General features: G+C 39.3%; 1 protein-coding gene across 1 annotated transcript in view; it reads right to left on the reverse strand.

Annotated features, from left to right (window-relative positions):
• Nucleotides 1–1,006: 1,006 nt before the first annotated feature.
• IntS11 (integrator complex subunit 11) overlaps nucleotides 1,007–16,577 on the reverse strand; it is a 32,953-nt gene continuing 17,382 nt past the window's right edge. The window contains exons 9-14 of the mRNA XM_076183825.1: nucleotides 16,150–16,263; nucleotides 13,128–13,259; nucleotides 10,490–10,714; nucleotides 7,716–7,858; nucleotides 1,936–2,059; nucleotides 1,007–1,231 (exon numbers count right to left, since the gene is read on the reverse strand). Coding sequence (XP_076039940.1) covers nucleotides 1,175–1,231; nucleotides 1,936–2,059; nucleotides 7,716–7,858; nucleotides 10,490–10,714; nucleotides 13,128–13,259; nucleotides 16,150–16,263 — 795 coding nt within the window. The 3' untranslated portion in view covers nucleotides 1,007–1,174. The remainder of the gene's footprint in view (nucleotides 1,232–1,935; nucleotides 2,060–7,715; nucleotides 7,859–10,489; nucleotides 10,715–13,127; nucleotides 13,260–16,149; nucleotides 16,264–16,577) is intronic.

Consider the following 16,577-nt stretch of genomic DNA (forward strand, 5'->3'; position numbering starts at 1 on the left):
TCCCTGCATCCTGTCCACTGCCCTGGGTCAGAAGCAGTGTCGCAAGACACAGCACATCCACAGCAAGGCCGCTCCATAAATTTGGCGACACCCCCCGTCCCCTCATGCAGGAAAGGAGAAGACGGGGAGAAATCCCTTCGGGCTGCGTCATATTTTTTCTCATACATACTTCTTCACCCACCATCCCCCACCCACTCCCCCTCATGCATCACAGCCTCATCTATACACAACCCTTCTCCATTCACCCCTATCTTCTGTCCTCTCCAGTCCTTCCTCTACAGACATTCCTCTTTTGTAAAGCCCCTTTCACCCCATCCATCCATCTCATCCTAGGATGACCCCCTCATATTCACTCCTTCCACACTTCTTTTACTAATCTTTCTTCACTCATTCTTTCCATGTGTCCAAACCATCCTAATACTCTTACATCAACCCTATCTCCCAGCTCCCTTTCCACCACTGTTCTTCTCCTCACCTCCTCATTTCTCACTCTAGCCTAGTAACCCCTATCATACTTCTCAGACATTTCATCTCAAACACATTCAAACTCCTTCTCTCTCATGTTCCATGTTTCTGCCCTGTACATTTCATGAAATAATTTGTGTATATTACTCCTAAATATGAAATATGCATTTTCCTATGTATAGCCGTCAAGACAGCTGCTTGGGTAGGCTACAGTCACATGGTATTTCAAATAAACAAGTCCAAAGAGTGCTGGAGTTTCTTTAATCCTTCTCTCACGGAAGATTTCCTTCACTATGTGGTGGTAACAAATCACTACACTGCCACCATAGCCCTATGTGCTTGGACTGTTAGGGCAGGTATCAGTCACCGCTGGGAATTGTTAGAGGAGTATGAGACTTAAACCCACAACTAAGAAAATGTGAGACCATTACATTTTTTATTATGCTACCAGAGTACTTCATGCTGGCTGATATTGCAAAAATATAGTTGACGGCATCTTACTAGTTTCCCATCATCTCTTTAGGATTATAAAACAAGTTAAAAAAATTCTGTTCTTTGTATTGTACACAATTCACTTACAAATGGTAGTGAACCATGACATAAAAGAAACAAAACAATTTTATCTTCTATCCATATAAAAGTAGATTTGAAAAACATTTTTGTTTTCCTACAATTACTTCTCATCATTTCATCACAGTTTTAACATATTCTATTTGGAAAATGCTGCTTTGATAATTTCAAGAAGTTTACTTCCGAGGGCTTCATCCTGTAAACAGAAAAACAACAGTGATGAGTCAATACTATTCTATCCAATATCCCTACAGTATATAGACGCTGAAAATGGTCAACTGAAAATCAATCTATGAACTCTAACTCTTGTTATGTTAACCCCCAAAATAAAAACATAAATCGATCAATCAATCAATCTGCTGCCCTGGATCTTTCTTGCATGGGACCTGCAGCACTGAAAAATATTTTCATCCCTCAGTCAAAGTATCCTTTTAAGTGAGGTGAGGAAACTAGTTTTGTCCTTCTCTATATCAACTAATTAACTGTAGGCTGCACAGCCTATGTACCATTGGGCCATACTTCTGTGCAAATGTGGACGATGACAAATTTAGTATTGTACCGAGTGATTTTCAGATATCAATGGAAAGTAGATAAATATGCAACCTGGAATTGTCTTAAACTTCATTACTGGTTTTCATGTATCTAATTCCAGTATTCCAAAGATTGTGAATACCTTTCTTGTCACCCTGTAGTATCTAGTGCTCCCTTATGTTTATAAAGTGCTGCTATGGATGCGTGCATGCACAGCAAATAGATTACACTAAATACAATGACATAATAATATACACATTATCACTTAAATAATTAAATATTACAAATTATAATATCAACAGTTCCATTTATTTCTTTAACAAAACCATATAAAATGTCACAATTTATTGCTAAAGTTGATGACCATACCTGATGTGCCCATGACAAAAGAACAGTTTTCATTGGCTCATCATCCTGTACGCTGATGACAACGGTGTCCGCTACACACAACTGCCACTCACTAACCACATGAACTTCACACCATCCTAGTTTTCTGTCAAAAATATTTACAATGAAATGAAAAGATACACAATGAATAAAGTTCATGTAAATTTTCACTTTTATGATCATTGGCAGAGAAAAGGTTTGTGTTACTCTCATATGTAAACAGAATAAAAGATGCCAGAGGTAAATGCCTATACACAGAAGTTACATGATGTCACAATAAGGATTAATTTAATGTACTCTAATGCAGAAGACCTATATTTAAGACATGGTAATTAAAACCTCATCAACTACTTCACCCCTACCTAGAGGTGCAGCCTCATGGGGCCAGTACTTAGTCTCCAGACTAGGCCCAAAATCACTATTTCTTACAACATCTATTTTACTTTCCCGTTTCCTCATATATGAATGGGGGCAAGTTGGCAACTGCTCCCTTTCTTTTGTAATTAGCTGGTAAAATAGGAATGAACCCAGAATGTCACAGATACCACATACCATAAACAAAATTGTTTTGTATAATATTTCAGCCCAAGCTATCCATTATACAAATGACAAAATTGTAGTTACTAAGAAAGGTAAATGTAACAAAAATAGTTTTGGTATACATACTCATATTTTGTTTTGAATATGACAGAAAATTTATGAAAGAATAAAAAGATGTCTTGGAAGGAAGTGAAAAGAGGGGGGATGAATCTGGCATAGGAAAAGGTAAAAGATACAGACAGACAGATGTTCATGGAAGTGATGGTGGTCAGGGGAAGATGGGTAGAGTATTTGAGAGTTGTTGGACGTGGATAAGAGTAGAGGGATTGACTGAGGCAGTGGGAGGAACTAGGAAAATGACAGATGGGAAAAGAAAATGACATATATATATATAGGAAAAGATAAGGTAGAAGGAGCAGTGAAAATAATGAAAGCTGGGAAGGCACCTGGGTTGGATGGGTGTCATGTAGTATCTGACAAAGGGAGGAATAGTTATATTGGGTTGGCTGACGAGATTGTTTAATGTGTGCCTAAGGGTGGGGAAGGTGTGTCAGAAAACTGGAAGAGTGCTTGCATAGTTCTACTTTACAAAAGGAAAAAGGGACAAATATGTAGTAATCTTAGAGGGATCAGTTTGCCAAGTGCAGTTGGAAAAGCATATGGGAAGGTGTTTATTAAAAATATTAGGAAAGGAATAGAGGGAGTAGATGATGAGATATAGTATGAAATTAGGAAAGGCAGTGTGTGCACTGATAAAATTTTTGTGAAAAGGCAGATTTGTGAGCTTTTGGAATGAAGGGATATTTTTGGGGCCTTTCTGGATTTGGAGAAAGCATATAACAAAGTAGACCAGAAGGCATTGAGGAGGAACTGCAAATATATGGGATAGGGGGAAAGCAGTTAACCTCTTGAATATGATGACCCCTATGTATGCATCATGAGACGCAAGTGGGGTATATGAGGATGTCAGTGTCAGCTTCCTGATTACATTTCTTTTGTAGTTGTAGCTGAGTGACCCCATTATTCTGTGAACAGGCTTGATCACATTTTCTGTGATGTTATATCTATTTAGGGTGAAAGAGAACAAGTATAACAGCAGTAACTTCATATTTTGTAATGCACGTATTGTGATGCATCATCTTAATTTAGGCAATCTGATGTGTGTGAATATTTGACTTGTATTGAAGAGGTTAAAGGCAGTCAAAAGCTTTTATGCGAGTAGGAGAGTTTGTGTTAGGGTAGGGGATGGTGAGAATGAATGGTTTGATGTGAAAGTGGGGCTGCACCAGTGCTGTGTTATGTTGCCACAGCTGGAGTGGTATAGAAAGTGAATGAGGGTGATGGGCAGGGGATTGGAAATAGTTAGATTGTAATTGTGGCCGAGTCAAAAGAGGGTCTAAGGCAGTTGATGATAGAGTTTGGAAGGTATGTGATCAGAGAAGTTGAAAGTAAATGTGGGTAAAAGCAAGGTTATGAGGTGTACAAAGGGAGAGGGTGGCAATGCATCAGAGGCAAGTCTTTAAGGAGAGAGGTTAGAGGAAGTGGATAGTTTATTTTGGGGCACATGTAGCAGGGAATGAAGGAGGGGTTGAGGTGAACTGTAGAGTGAGGAAAGTAAGTCATTGTCTAGGGAGAATGAAAAATGTCACGAGAAATAGGTATCAAGGGATAGACACAAAGAGAAGACTGCTGAATTAGAGGTCAGGAACACACTGCACCATCGAGCCAGTAAGTGGTGTTGAGGGCTCTAGCACAGATGTCTGCACCTGTCGCTCCCATGTGATATTCTATGAGGAGGATTCCTGCTTTTGTGAGCAGATGTCCCACTGCAGTGATCCTGGTGCATCCTGCTACTACCCCAAATGTTTTTGTTCAGTTTACAAAGTGTATGCTTTGCTTATTGTTGGGAACCATGTCATGGAAGTACAGCCAATTGGTTTCCATTAACTGCTTCCAGACAGTAACCAGAGCACTCCTAGCTGTCCAAAGCTTCAAATTGATTTTAATAGAATTATTCGTTTGCTGACCACCAGATCTGAGTGTTGTAGTGGGAGCGTGTATTAAAATTGTAATATCATTAATGTGTTGCATATGTAGCTCTATGTCGATATATGTAAATATATACCTCCTAGCAGATTTGTATTTCCCACCAAATGTGCATACTGATGCTGTGTGTGACATCAGTCTCTTGTCAGTCATGAGCTAGCACACAATTTTTCGGTGTTGTGAAATATTTTATATTTAAATAATATCTTTACAAATGCTGTCAGTTTAATTTAACCTACCATTACAAGATGGTAGGCTGTGGTCAAAAACTTTGCGAGCCATTTTAGTGACATTCTGAGTGACAATCAAAAACTTGTGTGCAAGTGAACTGTGTTATTCCCTGGTATTTCCATGTGTATGTTTTTTTCCCTTTTCCTCCACTCTTTTTTAGAGCTAGGTTGGGACTACCAATATTACAGAAGTGCAAAAAGTGAAACTGTGGACCAAATATTATTTTGATGAACATTGTTCAAGCCATTTTTTCCTCCAATTTTTGAACATCTCCATACTAGCTACCTTTTTGTCAGCCCAGACTGTTATCATCAGATGCTATGAGATTTCTAAATGTATTGCTACAATTTTTCTACCCTTCACAGCATTGTGCATGTGGATGCTGTCAGATGAGTATCGAGTTCAGTCCATGTGTGATCCATTAACTGGTGTGTTGTGAGATTGCCATATTGTCTGTATGTTTATTACAGTTACCCCTTCCATTAAGTAAGTTTTTAATTAGTCTTCATATGCTATGAGAGACTAATTTCACTTAAACAATAGTGTCCTTTTCATGTGATATGGTTTAATGTCACAAACTCCCCCCATCGGAAGGCTAGGACGGTGCCCCTCACAGAGGGCTTTGTAGCGTGGAATTTAATGAACCATGCCCTTGGTTCAACTTTGCTGGTGGCAGGATTCGAACCGCCATCCCCTCGACCTTCGCCGAAGTAACGATGCCCTAACCCGCTCAGCCAGCGAGCTTCCTCCTTTTTATGTAAATACTCATATTTCCATTTTTTGTAGATGTGTGTGAGTCAGGGTCATGTGTGTAGCTGTTGATCAGCAGCTAATTCCTGTGGAGATGAGAGCCATACTACATTCAGTGGTCTCCTATCTTGCCTTCTAAAGGTATTCCTTCAAGATACAAATATCATTCTCCTAGGAGACGACACCAGTGTTTGTGTGTGTTTATTTATTGGTCTGTATGGTTAGGGTGTCGTTACTTGTGGCGAAGGTTGAGGGGATGGCGGTTCAAACCCTGCCACCGGTGAAGTTGGACCAAGGGCATGGTTCATTAAATTCCAAGCTACAAAAACCTCTGCAAGGGGCACCGTCCTAGCCTCCCGATAGGGGGGAGTATGACATTAAATCATATCATCATCATCATCATATATTGTTCTAATTTTATATGCACTTAGCTCTTCATGGGTGACAGGTCATCCCTGTATCCCACCCACTGCCCTGAGTCAGAAGCAATGTAGCAGGATACAGCACATCCACAACAATGCCACTTCACTCAATCTGCGACTCCCCCTCTCCGTCCCTCGTGCATAAAAAGAGAAGACGGAGAAATCCCTTCGCGATGCGTCAAAATATCATTCACACATAACTGTTCCCAAACCCTTCCCCCTCCCTTCCTTGCACCATCGTATCATTTATACACAGCCATTCTCCCATTCTACACTCACCATTCACCTAAATGTGATCAATGGGTCTGGAGGGATATCACTTGTGCTGCTCAAATACTGACCACATAATAATAATAACAATTGTTGCCTCAAGTTCCACTGACTGGAAACCCACAGCCCCACAGTGGCTGGCAATGGTCCTTAGGTCCTCCCACAGATCTATCTTGGAAGTAACTTTGGACTGCTGTTTGTGTTGTATTAATGTATTTACCTAGTTGTATTTTATGGGACAAGAGCTATGCTCATAGTGACCCATTTTCATATCTCTCCGCATCCAGTTTATTCTTAAAATCATGTATAGTTTTGGCACTCACTGTTTCTCCGTTTAGTTTGTTCCAGACATCAACCACTCTATGTGGGAAGCTATTCTTTTTCAGGTCTCTTCTGTAACTGTCTTTCTTTAGCTTCTTTTTGTGTCCTCTTGTTTCTCTTCTGTCCCATTTTAATAAGTCATCTCTATCGAGAATTTCCATCCCTTTCATAATTCTGTAAATGGTCAACAAATCACCTCTTTCTCTTCTTTGTTCCAGTGTTGATAGATGTAATTTCTCCAATCTTTGTTTGTATGTCAAATCTGATAGTGTAGGTGCCATTTTTGTCACTGCTCTTTGGATTCTTTCTAATTCTCTTATGTTCTTTTTTGTGCTAGGTGCCCATAGTGTTGCAGCATACTCTAGTTTAGGTCTTATTAGTGTAACCACTATTTTCTTTACCATTTCTTCATCCATGTAATCGAAGGCCACTTTCATTGATCTTAATAAGTTAAAAGTCTCTCCAAATAATTTATTGACAGGTTTATCAGGTGTCAGGTCACCTGAGATGATCACTCCCAGGTCCCATGGATCACACATGGACTCTGAACTCGATAGTCATCTTTGTCACTGGCTGAAAGTAGCAAGAAAGAAGCAGTTCCCAGATGTCAATTCTCCTTACGTGAAAAGGTGAAAGAAATGCAACTGAAACTAACATAGAGATCTCAGGCCTGGTCCAAAGATTTGGTGCCAACCCCTATCACTCTACAAAGAGGTGATGGGGTTGAAAATGGGTAGTAGGAAAATTATTCACTTTGCCATAAATCTTACAGGATCACCACTAACATGGAACCATCACTAGTCCCAGGTAGAGTCATGGAGATGGTAGCATAAATGAGGGATAGCAGAAGTTAAAAAATATCATAATTTTTCTTCATGTACAGATTAGTATATCATAAAAGAATATTGCAAGACACTGGTATTCTGGGGTATCACTAAAAAATATCATAATTTTTCTTCATGTACAGATTAGTATATCATAAAAGAATATTGCAAGACACTGGTATTCTGGGGTATCACTACAGTACCTAAAGTATAAATGCATAGAACTCATCCAGTCAATATGCCATACATGTTAACAAATGAATAAAGAAATCACTATATAAATAAGAGGCAAAACATGAGATCAGGTTCTTGAGTTGGAGACATATGAAAAGAAAACTTGGCCTTACATATAACTTACTGTGTTAAAAGACTATGTATAGAAGTGGTGAGTGCAGGCACAGGACTTGGGTCATGCACCTCCAAACGTTCAGTAAAACGCAACTGATGAGCTGCTACCCCTAATTCCTTCCATGCTTCATCAATGCTCGTAACTTTCAGGCCCTGAAAGAAAAATAATTACTGGCTGCTTTCTGAAAACATTATATCCTATAATTTGCTGCAAGACAAGGGAGGTAGCCAAGTCAAAAGGCAAGTATCCACCCCCATTCACCACCCTTACCTCCCTCTCATTTTAGCTCCTCATGGATAAAGGGTCATCCCTGTCTCTTTTGTCCACTAACCTGGGTCAGAAACACTACAGTAAGACATAGTACATCCACAGCAAGGCTACTTCACTTAATTGGCAAACCCTCCCTCTTTGTCTCCACATGTGAAAAATAAAGACAGGGAGAAATCCCTTTGGACTGCATCAAAATATCATTCACACTTAACCACTCTCTATCCCACCCTCCTATCCTTGCATCAAAATATCGTCTATGCACAGCCATTCTCTACTCTCCCCTATCTCCTGCCTTCTCCTTTCTTAGCTCAAAGCCCCTTCCACCCTATCCATCCATCTTATCCTCAGTCATTCGCTTAAGTTCACTCCACCCACCTCTGCCTTCTTCTACACCCCTTTTACTGATCTTTCTTCACTCATTCTTTCCATGTATTCAAACTATCCCAATACTCTTTCATCAGCCCTACCTACCATCTTTTCCAACCCCACTCTCCTCCTCATCTTGTTTCTCATTCTATCCAACCTTATACACTCATCCCTCATTTAACAAATGATTTATGTTCCTGGAAAATCATTTTGTTAAGCAAAAATGTGTTAAATAAATTCCATTTTCCCATCGACTCCCATTACATAAGTCAAGATATGTTCTAGAGCCTTTCCATCCAGCCTTTGCTTGCGGTGAATGGTGAAGGAGCAGCCACTAAGTCCTCATAAATTATGAGAACTACATCACCATGTTAGTCATTGGTGAGTCATCACAGCTGCACATGTTATCCACTCATAATGCCAACAATCTTTCCATCTCTTCCATAACAGGTGGACGATGCCTTGTAACTAACTTTGCTGTCAAAGGGGTAGTACTCTTTGTACTTGATTTAATTTTGTTTTCGTCCTTTTTAATTGTCACCACAGCGCAATGAAACAAGGTTGAACAAATTTGTGATGTCCTTTAATCACATGCATCACTTTTCTTCAAAATTTCTAGTTTTTCTAAAGCAATATGTTAAGTCAACATTAGGCAGTCTTTTCACTCTAAAACACATGAAAATTTGTGAAGCGATGTAATCCAGTGTTTGAGTGTTGCTGAGCAAAACATAAACAAACTGCCACATAGCTGCCACGCATACACCAGAACTTTTTAGTTGGTTCTTTTATTAACTGTATTCATGAATTAATGTTATTTGCTGGTTCTAAATATATTTATTTATTTTTCAAATTTTAATTTTCATAAATTTATGAACAGTGTTTGCGTAACTTCAAATTTAAAATTTCATTTATCATTTTTTTTTTCTGTAACTCTGAAATTTTAACTGAAATTTTAACAAGGGATGAGTGTAACCCCTACCATATCTTACACATTTCATCTGAAACACATTTAAACTTCTCTCTGCTTCTCTTGAATTCCAAGTCTCTCCTCAATACAGTGTCTTGACTTTTGACTTGATACCTCACTTATAACCTCCTCCATACAATGATGCCTACACAGTGCGAGTGGGTATGCAAGGATGCTGGTGTCAGTGTCTTGATTATTATATCTATTTTGTAGTTGTAGCAGGGTTAGAGGTACAATGTAGATTGAAAGAAGTAAGTAAATACATACATACATATATCATTGGCTTTTTCTCCCTTACAAGGGAGGTAACCAAAGTCAAAAGGCATAAATCCACTCCCACCCCTTTCATTCCCACATACTCCACTCCAATTCACCACCCATCCCTCCATCACCCTTTTCTTGGCTCCTCCTGGATGGGTCATCCCTGCATCTTGCCCATTGCCCTGGGTCAGAAGCAATGCCACAAGATACAGCACATCTACATCAAGGCCACTTCGTTTAATCAGTGACCACTCCTATCCACCCCCTCATGCAGAAAAAGAGAAGACAGGAAGAAATCCCTTTGGGCTGCATCAAAATATCATTCACACATACTTTCTCACTCCCATTTCCATGCATCACAGCATCATCCATACACAACCATTCTCCACTCACCCTTATCTCCTGTCTTCTTCCTTCCTCAACTGACATTACCCTCTTTCCCAATGTCCCTTTTACCCCATCCATCCATCTCATCTTTGGTTGCTCCATCATGTTCACTCCCTCCATACCTCTTTTACTAATCTTTCTTCACTCATTCTTTACATGTGTCCAAACCATCTCAATACTCTTTCATCAACTCCATCTCCCAACTTCCTTTCCATCCCCGCTCTCCTCCTCACCTCCTTGTTTCTCACTTTATCCAGCCTAGTAACCCTTACCATACTTCTCAGGCATTTCATCTCAAACAGATTTAAATGTTTTCGTCTATTTAAGACATTTTCAAAGGTGTCCAATTTCTAGGGCGACTGTTGGAAATTACGAGTTCTATATATACATATGCATATATGCAGAGTCCACTAAGAAGAGGAAAAACACATGTGTTTTTCCTCTTTCTAGTGGACTCTGCATATTTGTGATTCATGTATGACCTGTGAAATTTGTGCATACACATGTATGTATACATGTATCTCAAACTTACACTATTTTTCATTATCACAACTCCATGAAGAATTTTTGGTCTTTTCTGTGAAGGCTGTTCCTCTTGACCAGGTTGTCCCTTACCAGACAGAACAGGACCAAACATATGTGCATGGGCCAGTGTGCGTTTTAAAAGTGGCAAAGAGACATCGACATTTAAAGTGGACATCACAGGTATCATGGCTGTTTCACCATTGGCAGGTTTGTAGCAATTGATGTTGAATTCCTGAAACAAATCAAAGGCCAAGATTAGCATCACCTTGTATGAATACAATGGGCAAAGTTTAGAAAAGAAAGATAAACAGAGACAGAAAGATAGAAAGTAGGAAGTAAGTTAAGGGGGGACTGAACACTTTGAATCATGAAATTTTCATCCAAAATTCGAATTTTAGATATGGGCATATTTGAATAATATAAACATCCTAAAAGCAAAATATGAATGACTTTTTCCTCCCCAGCATAATGGAGGGAGTTTAAAGGGCCCAGGAGGCGTGTCAATTTAAATGGCTCACGCAAGAATAGGCCCTAAATATCTATAAATATGTCTTGTTTTTGCTTGTCTAATTCCATGAAATGGCTATATTTTTTGTACATCTGACATCAGCGTGACTTCCTCTTCTGTGTGGTGTGCACAGCACTCTTCAGGCCTAAGTTACCCATCAAACATCAGAGTAGATTGATGCATAAACACTTAACTGACTGTGGCAATATTGTGTTCCTGTGCCGCTGTTTGCCTTATTTCTTGGACGTTACTAAACTTACTAGATGTCCAATCATCAACGGCATCACGATGAAGAGGAAAACCAAGGAAAAGATGAAAAATTTGAGCCAAAAGTGGAATGAAAGTTGTGCTAGAAGGTGGGCAAGGCGTGAGAGGCTTGGAGGAGGGCCTTGCGTGTCACTACCACCACCACCTCCACTGCCAACACCATCTCGACCACCAAATACCACCACACCTGACAACACAGCTGACAAAGTGCTTTCTTCCAAATGAAGAGAAGAAGAGTGAAATTCAGGGGGAGGAAGAGAAAATAGCTGGCGAAGGAGAAACATTCGGGGCTGGGATCGCGCCTGTGTAGGATCAAACACCTTTTTGGTAAACTTTGTCATTGAGCAGAGGAGAGGCATTCATTTCTAGTAAATATAAACCAGTCTACAATGATTTGACAAAGTGATGACATCCCAGCAGAGAGGTTTTAAACCAGTAAAAGCGCAAAATCTTCAATTATGAAAAGGACCGCTTGGCAAGTAACAAATACATTTTAATGTTATATATATAGTACATATGTATATATATGAAAATATTTACTGTTAACTTATTCACTATACATTGTATAATAATGTGTGTGAATATAATAAAAATCTGACAATAAATAACTGAGATATACAATGCTGAAATCTTTAAACGCTCATATCTCAAAACCACAAATATTTGCATTTAAAAATATGCCAACAAATTTTAATCAATTGTAGCAGCCTGAAAATGCTTCTGGTATTGTATAATAGTTATATCTGTATTTCCACACCTGTTTTTTCTGATATCTTGAAAAACATAGCAACGGGCTCCATCTAAGTGGGAAAAAAATGCAGAAAAAAGGGGTGATGTAAGTGACTATACTTATGACACTTATATCTCACACCATATAGCAAATTTTTAAAAAAGCAGGCATGAAAGTGTTTATATGATCTTTAAGTATTACCATGAAAAAGCAGAAGTCTGTAGTACAAAAAATACGACGTATGTATTTTATTATAAAAAAAAAAAAAAAAAAAAAAAAATATGACATCATAACATAGCAAGTTCTCAGGTTCATAATATATCTCTACCTATATTTTAAACAAAACCTGAGAGTTTCAAGTTGAAAGATTATAAACTTTTTTATATGATTTTTTTTTGTTAAGGTGTTCAGTCCCCCCTTAAGAATGAATGAATGAAAGAAAATAGAGGAGGAGGAGGAGATAATGATGACAATGAAAACAATGATAAATCGATCAATCCATTGCTCCTAGTCTCTCTTACAGAAGACTTTTGGCCTTCAGGTAACCAGCAACAGCCTCCATGTGGGTCCATAAATCATTTAGGGAAGATATATTGTTTCTAGAGACTGTTAGTGTGGGACATTGTAATATAAAGTGTTCCGTGTCCTCTGTGTGGTTACTGTATCTGAGGCAGTTTGAATTTGTACCTTCCTTGCCGTATGTTCAAATCCGGCATTCCTCTGTGATTCCCAGCAGGGACTGTTACCTACCACAACAGTCCAAGGGCATGAAAAGGTGATGGCTTCACCCACAGCTATATGCCTCTTGGCATATGCCCATCCTTAACTTACATTTACATGTTCTTTATTTAGTCAGGATTTTTGTCTACAGACCTAGAACAGCAGCCTGATTGATTTGTTGTTAAGGAAGGAATCTATTCATCCTGCAAATTATATCTCAACATTTTGTAAAGCCATCCCCAAAACATGCAGCTCCCTCATTATATAGCATTTCTTGTAAGGGGGAAAAAGCCTTGGTATATGTATGTATGTATGTCTAACATGCCATTCTGTAGCTTAGTTATTATCTTCTCTAATCAATCAGTCATCCTAGTTTGCTAATATCTCCATTAATCATCCTTTACACTAGCTTAGTCTCACCTGCATAATCTTGTGTTTGAGGAAATCCATCTTTACATTCTCTCCATGGACCAGCATAACATTACGTGGTTCACAATGGCGTATAAGCTGCATGATGCCCTTTGCATCTGCATGTGCACTGAAGGACATATACTGCAAAAGAAGATAATAAACTGCAGAACATGAATCCATAACCCTCTTCACAAGTGATGCTCTTTATATTCTTTGTTACGATGAATGCCAAACAGTTAAGGTAATGGCAAGAACCACCAACACATAACATGGATAAAAGACACCACAGACCACTATCAGAGGCCAAAATGCATTCTTTCTCATTCTTATCATTTTCAGGAAACAATGTTGTTCCTCATGCACCATCTCCCCTTTATTTTTTACCCCAAATACAAAAGCAGAAACACATTCATCAGTTAAAAAACTTACCTAAAACACAGTTTTGATCCTATCTTAACCCCTTCACTACAATGACAAAGATTTTAGACTTTTGTTCTGGCTAATACCAGACTATTTTATTCGAATGACGGGCACTTTTCTTCACCAATTACTTCCTCTGTTCCTCTCCTAATCATCTCAATCAAAACCTTCCCATAAGTTTTCCCCAACTACAATTAACAAACTGATCCCTCTGAAACTAATACATTCACACTTGTCCCCTTTTCCCTTGTAAAGCAGAACTATACAGGCACTCCTCCAGCACTCTACTTTCTTTTAGACAAACATTAAACAACCTCACTAGCCAGTCCACCATCACTATACCTCCCTTTTTTTAAACACTGCATGACACCCATCTAATCCAGGTGCCTTACCTGCTCTCTTTTTACCTCATATTTTTTTATTTACTCTCCATTTTCTTCATTTGTCACTGTCATTCTCTTAACACTTCCCAATGCAACTATAATTCCCTCCCTGTCCTACTTCGCATTTAGCAACTCCCTAAAATACTCTGCCCAGCTTCCTCTTACTGCCTTCTATTCCATTATTATTTTTCCATCTGTACCTTTTACCTTTTCTTCTCTATTTGATTTGCCTCCACTTCCTCTCTTAATTTCCTTCCAAAAGTCTTTTTGTTACTTTCAAAATCTTCTGTCATATTCTTTCCCCATTTCACATCTGCTCTCCTTTATCTTAGGCTTTATTTCTCTTTTTTCTGTAATTCTCATATGATTCTCTTGTCCTATTTTGTAACTAATCTGTGAATGCTTGTTTCTTCTCTTCTACAACCTTCATTCTACCACTCATTACCCTTTCTTCTATTTCCTCCTGTCCTCCTTGTTCCACACACCATCTTTATACAGCCTTACGAATCTCTCACTGAAACATCCCCATTCCTCCTCCACTCCTAGTTCTACTCTTATCCTTCATTCCTTCTCACTCTTCACTCTGCTTTTTCTTGTACACCTCCTTTTCTTTCTCATTTAAGCAGTTTACTCTAAGCACCTCCCTACCTTCTGTCCTTTTCCTCTTTTTCCATCTATCCTTCATCCTCAACTTACCTTCCACCAAAAAATTATCTGGTATTCCCCCACTCTCTCCCCTTGGAACATGTACATCCAAAACTCTTTCTACTCTTCTCCTGGTTACCACTATATAGTCCATTAAAGCCCTATCTACCACCCTTCCATCCACCACCCTCTCCTATGTGTACTTATGCTTGACTTTCTTCCTAAACACTGTATTTGCTATCATCAACTCTCTAGACATATTTCCACCATTATCTCTCCACTACAATTTTTTCCTGGAACTCCACACTCCTCAATCTCATCTATTGGTTGGTCTCCTATCCTAGCACTGAGATCTCTCAATACCACTACATTGACCCTTTTCCCTAAACCCTCTATGCACTTACTTAAATCTATCCAAAAAGGCCCTCTTTCCTCTACACTCTTCTCACTACCTGGGCCATATGCATTTACAAAGACCCATCTCCCTTCCCAGTTTCACCTTCATCCACATTAACCTTAAAGAAGCCTCCTTCCACTTCTTCACATGCTTACCTATCTCTTCACTTACTAGTATAGCCACCCCATCTCTCCCTCATCCTCTCTTAACTCCTGACACCTTCTCAACTACACTTCCAAACTCAAACTTGCCCCCTTTCAACTTAGTCTCACTCAATGCCAACAAATCCATCTTTCTTCTCACAAACATACTGCCTATTTCTTACCTTTTACTCTCATCTGTACTACATTCATGCATGTTAAAAGACCCAAACCTTAGGGTTTGGGTTGGAAAACTCCTCCGAGACTTTTTTTTTATTTTTTTTTATTTAGGGCTACAGTGAGTAGGATGCCTATTCCTATCTCCGCCCCCTGTTTTTTGCCTTTTATGACTTGACTGTGAACATTTGGTGGCAGCATTCTTTCTCCCCTACCACAGGGTTTGAAAAAAAAAAAAAAAAAAAAAAAAAAAAAGGAAATGAATATTCAGAGAAGTGGTACAGGACAGTATTAAGAGTACGGGGGACAGCATAACAGAGGGACAGTCGCAGTATAATAAAGTACCATATTTTTTCTATGAGTAAAGATTACCTCTATCACAGAAAAATGGTGTGTGGCTCTGGTCTGCTGGGGTGCCCCCATACAGACCCTAAAGTATCAGCTGCATTCTACTGAGCAGCTTTAAACCACACAATAACATGCAGCCAATACTTCAGATGGGGGAACTGTAAGATAGTTATGATCTGTTCTTTTGTGTGATGCAACTCTTGGAGACATGATATTCAAGATTTCAGATTAGAAAAATAGTCTAACAAGTCACTCATCATAGGAAAGGGGTTAATGTACTGTGTCTTGCGACACTGCTTCTGACCCAGGGCGGTGGGCGGGGTGCAGGGATGACCCGTCATCCAGGAGGTGCTCAGATGAGAGGAAGGGTGGGAGGGGTGTGGAGTGTATTTAGGGATGAAATGGGTGGGAGTGTTTTTATGCCTTTCCCTTTTTGGCTACCTCCCTTGGAAGGGGGAAAAAGCCTTGGTATATGTATGTATGTATGTATAAACAAGCAGAAACACATGAGAAAACTGTACCTCAACTGTTAGCCTAACATCAATGCTCTGCCTGTTTTCGAAGTCGACTTTCTTGGCTCCATTGAGGATTTTGTGTCCAACAGTTCCTTGAACACAATACCCTGGCATGATCACCTGTAATGACACCAATGAAATTAATGTGAAAATAAAATGTATTAATTACATAAACAATGTACATACATACGTATACCAGAGGCTTTTTCCCCCGTACTAGGGAGGTAGCCAAAGTCAAAGGCACAATTCCACTCCCACCCATTTTATCCCCACATATTCCGCTACCATTCACCATCACTACCTCCTTCTTTTCTTAGCTCCTCCTGGATGACAGGTCATCCCTGCACCTTGCCCACTGTCCTGGGTCAGAGGCAATGCATCAAGACACAGCACATTAATAGCAAGGCCGTTTCATTAATCGGCGACCCCCCCTC

The sequence above is a fragment of the Oratosquilla oratoria genome, chromosome 4 (assembly GCF_046742065.1).
Source record: "Oratosquilla oratoria isolate Oo_2021 chromosome 4, ASM4674206v1, whole genome shotgun sequence".
Classification (NCBI taxonomy): domain Eukaryota; kingdom Metazoa; phylum Arthropoda; class Malacostraca; order Stomatopoda; family Squillidae; genus Oratosquilla; species Oratosquilla oratoria.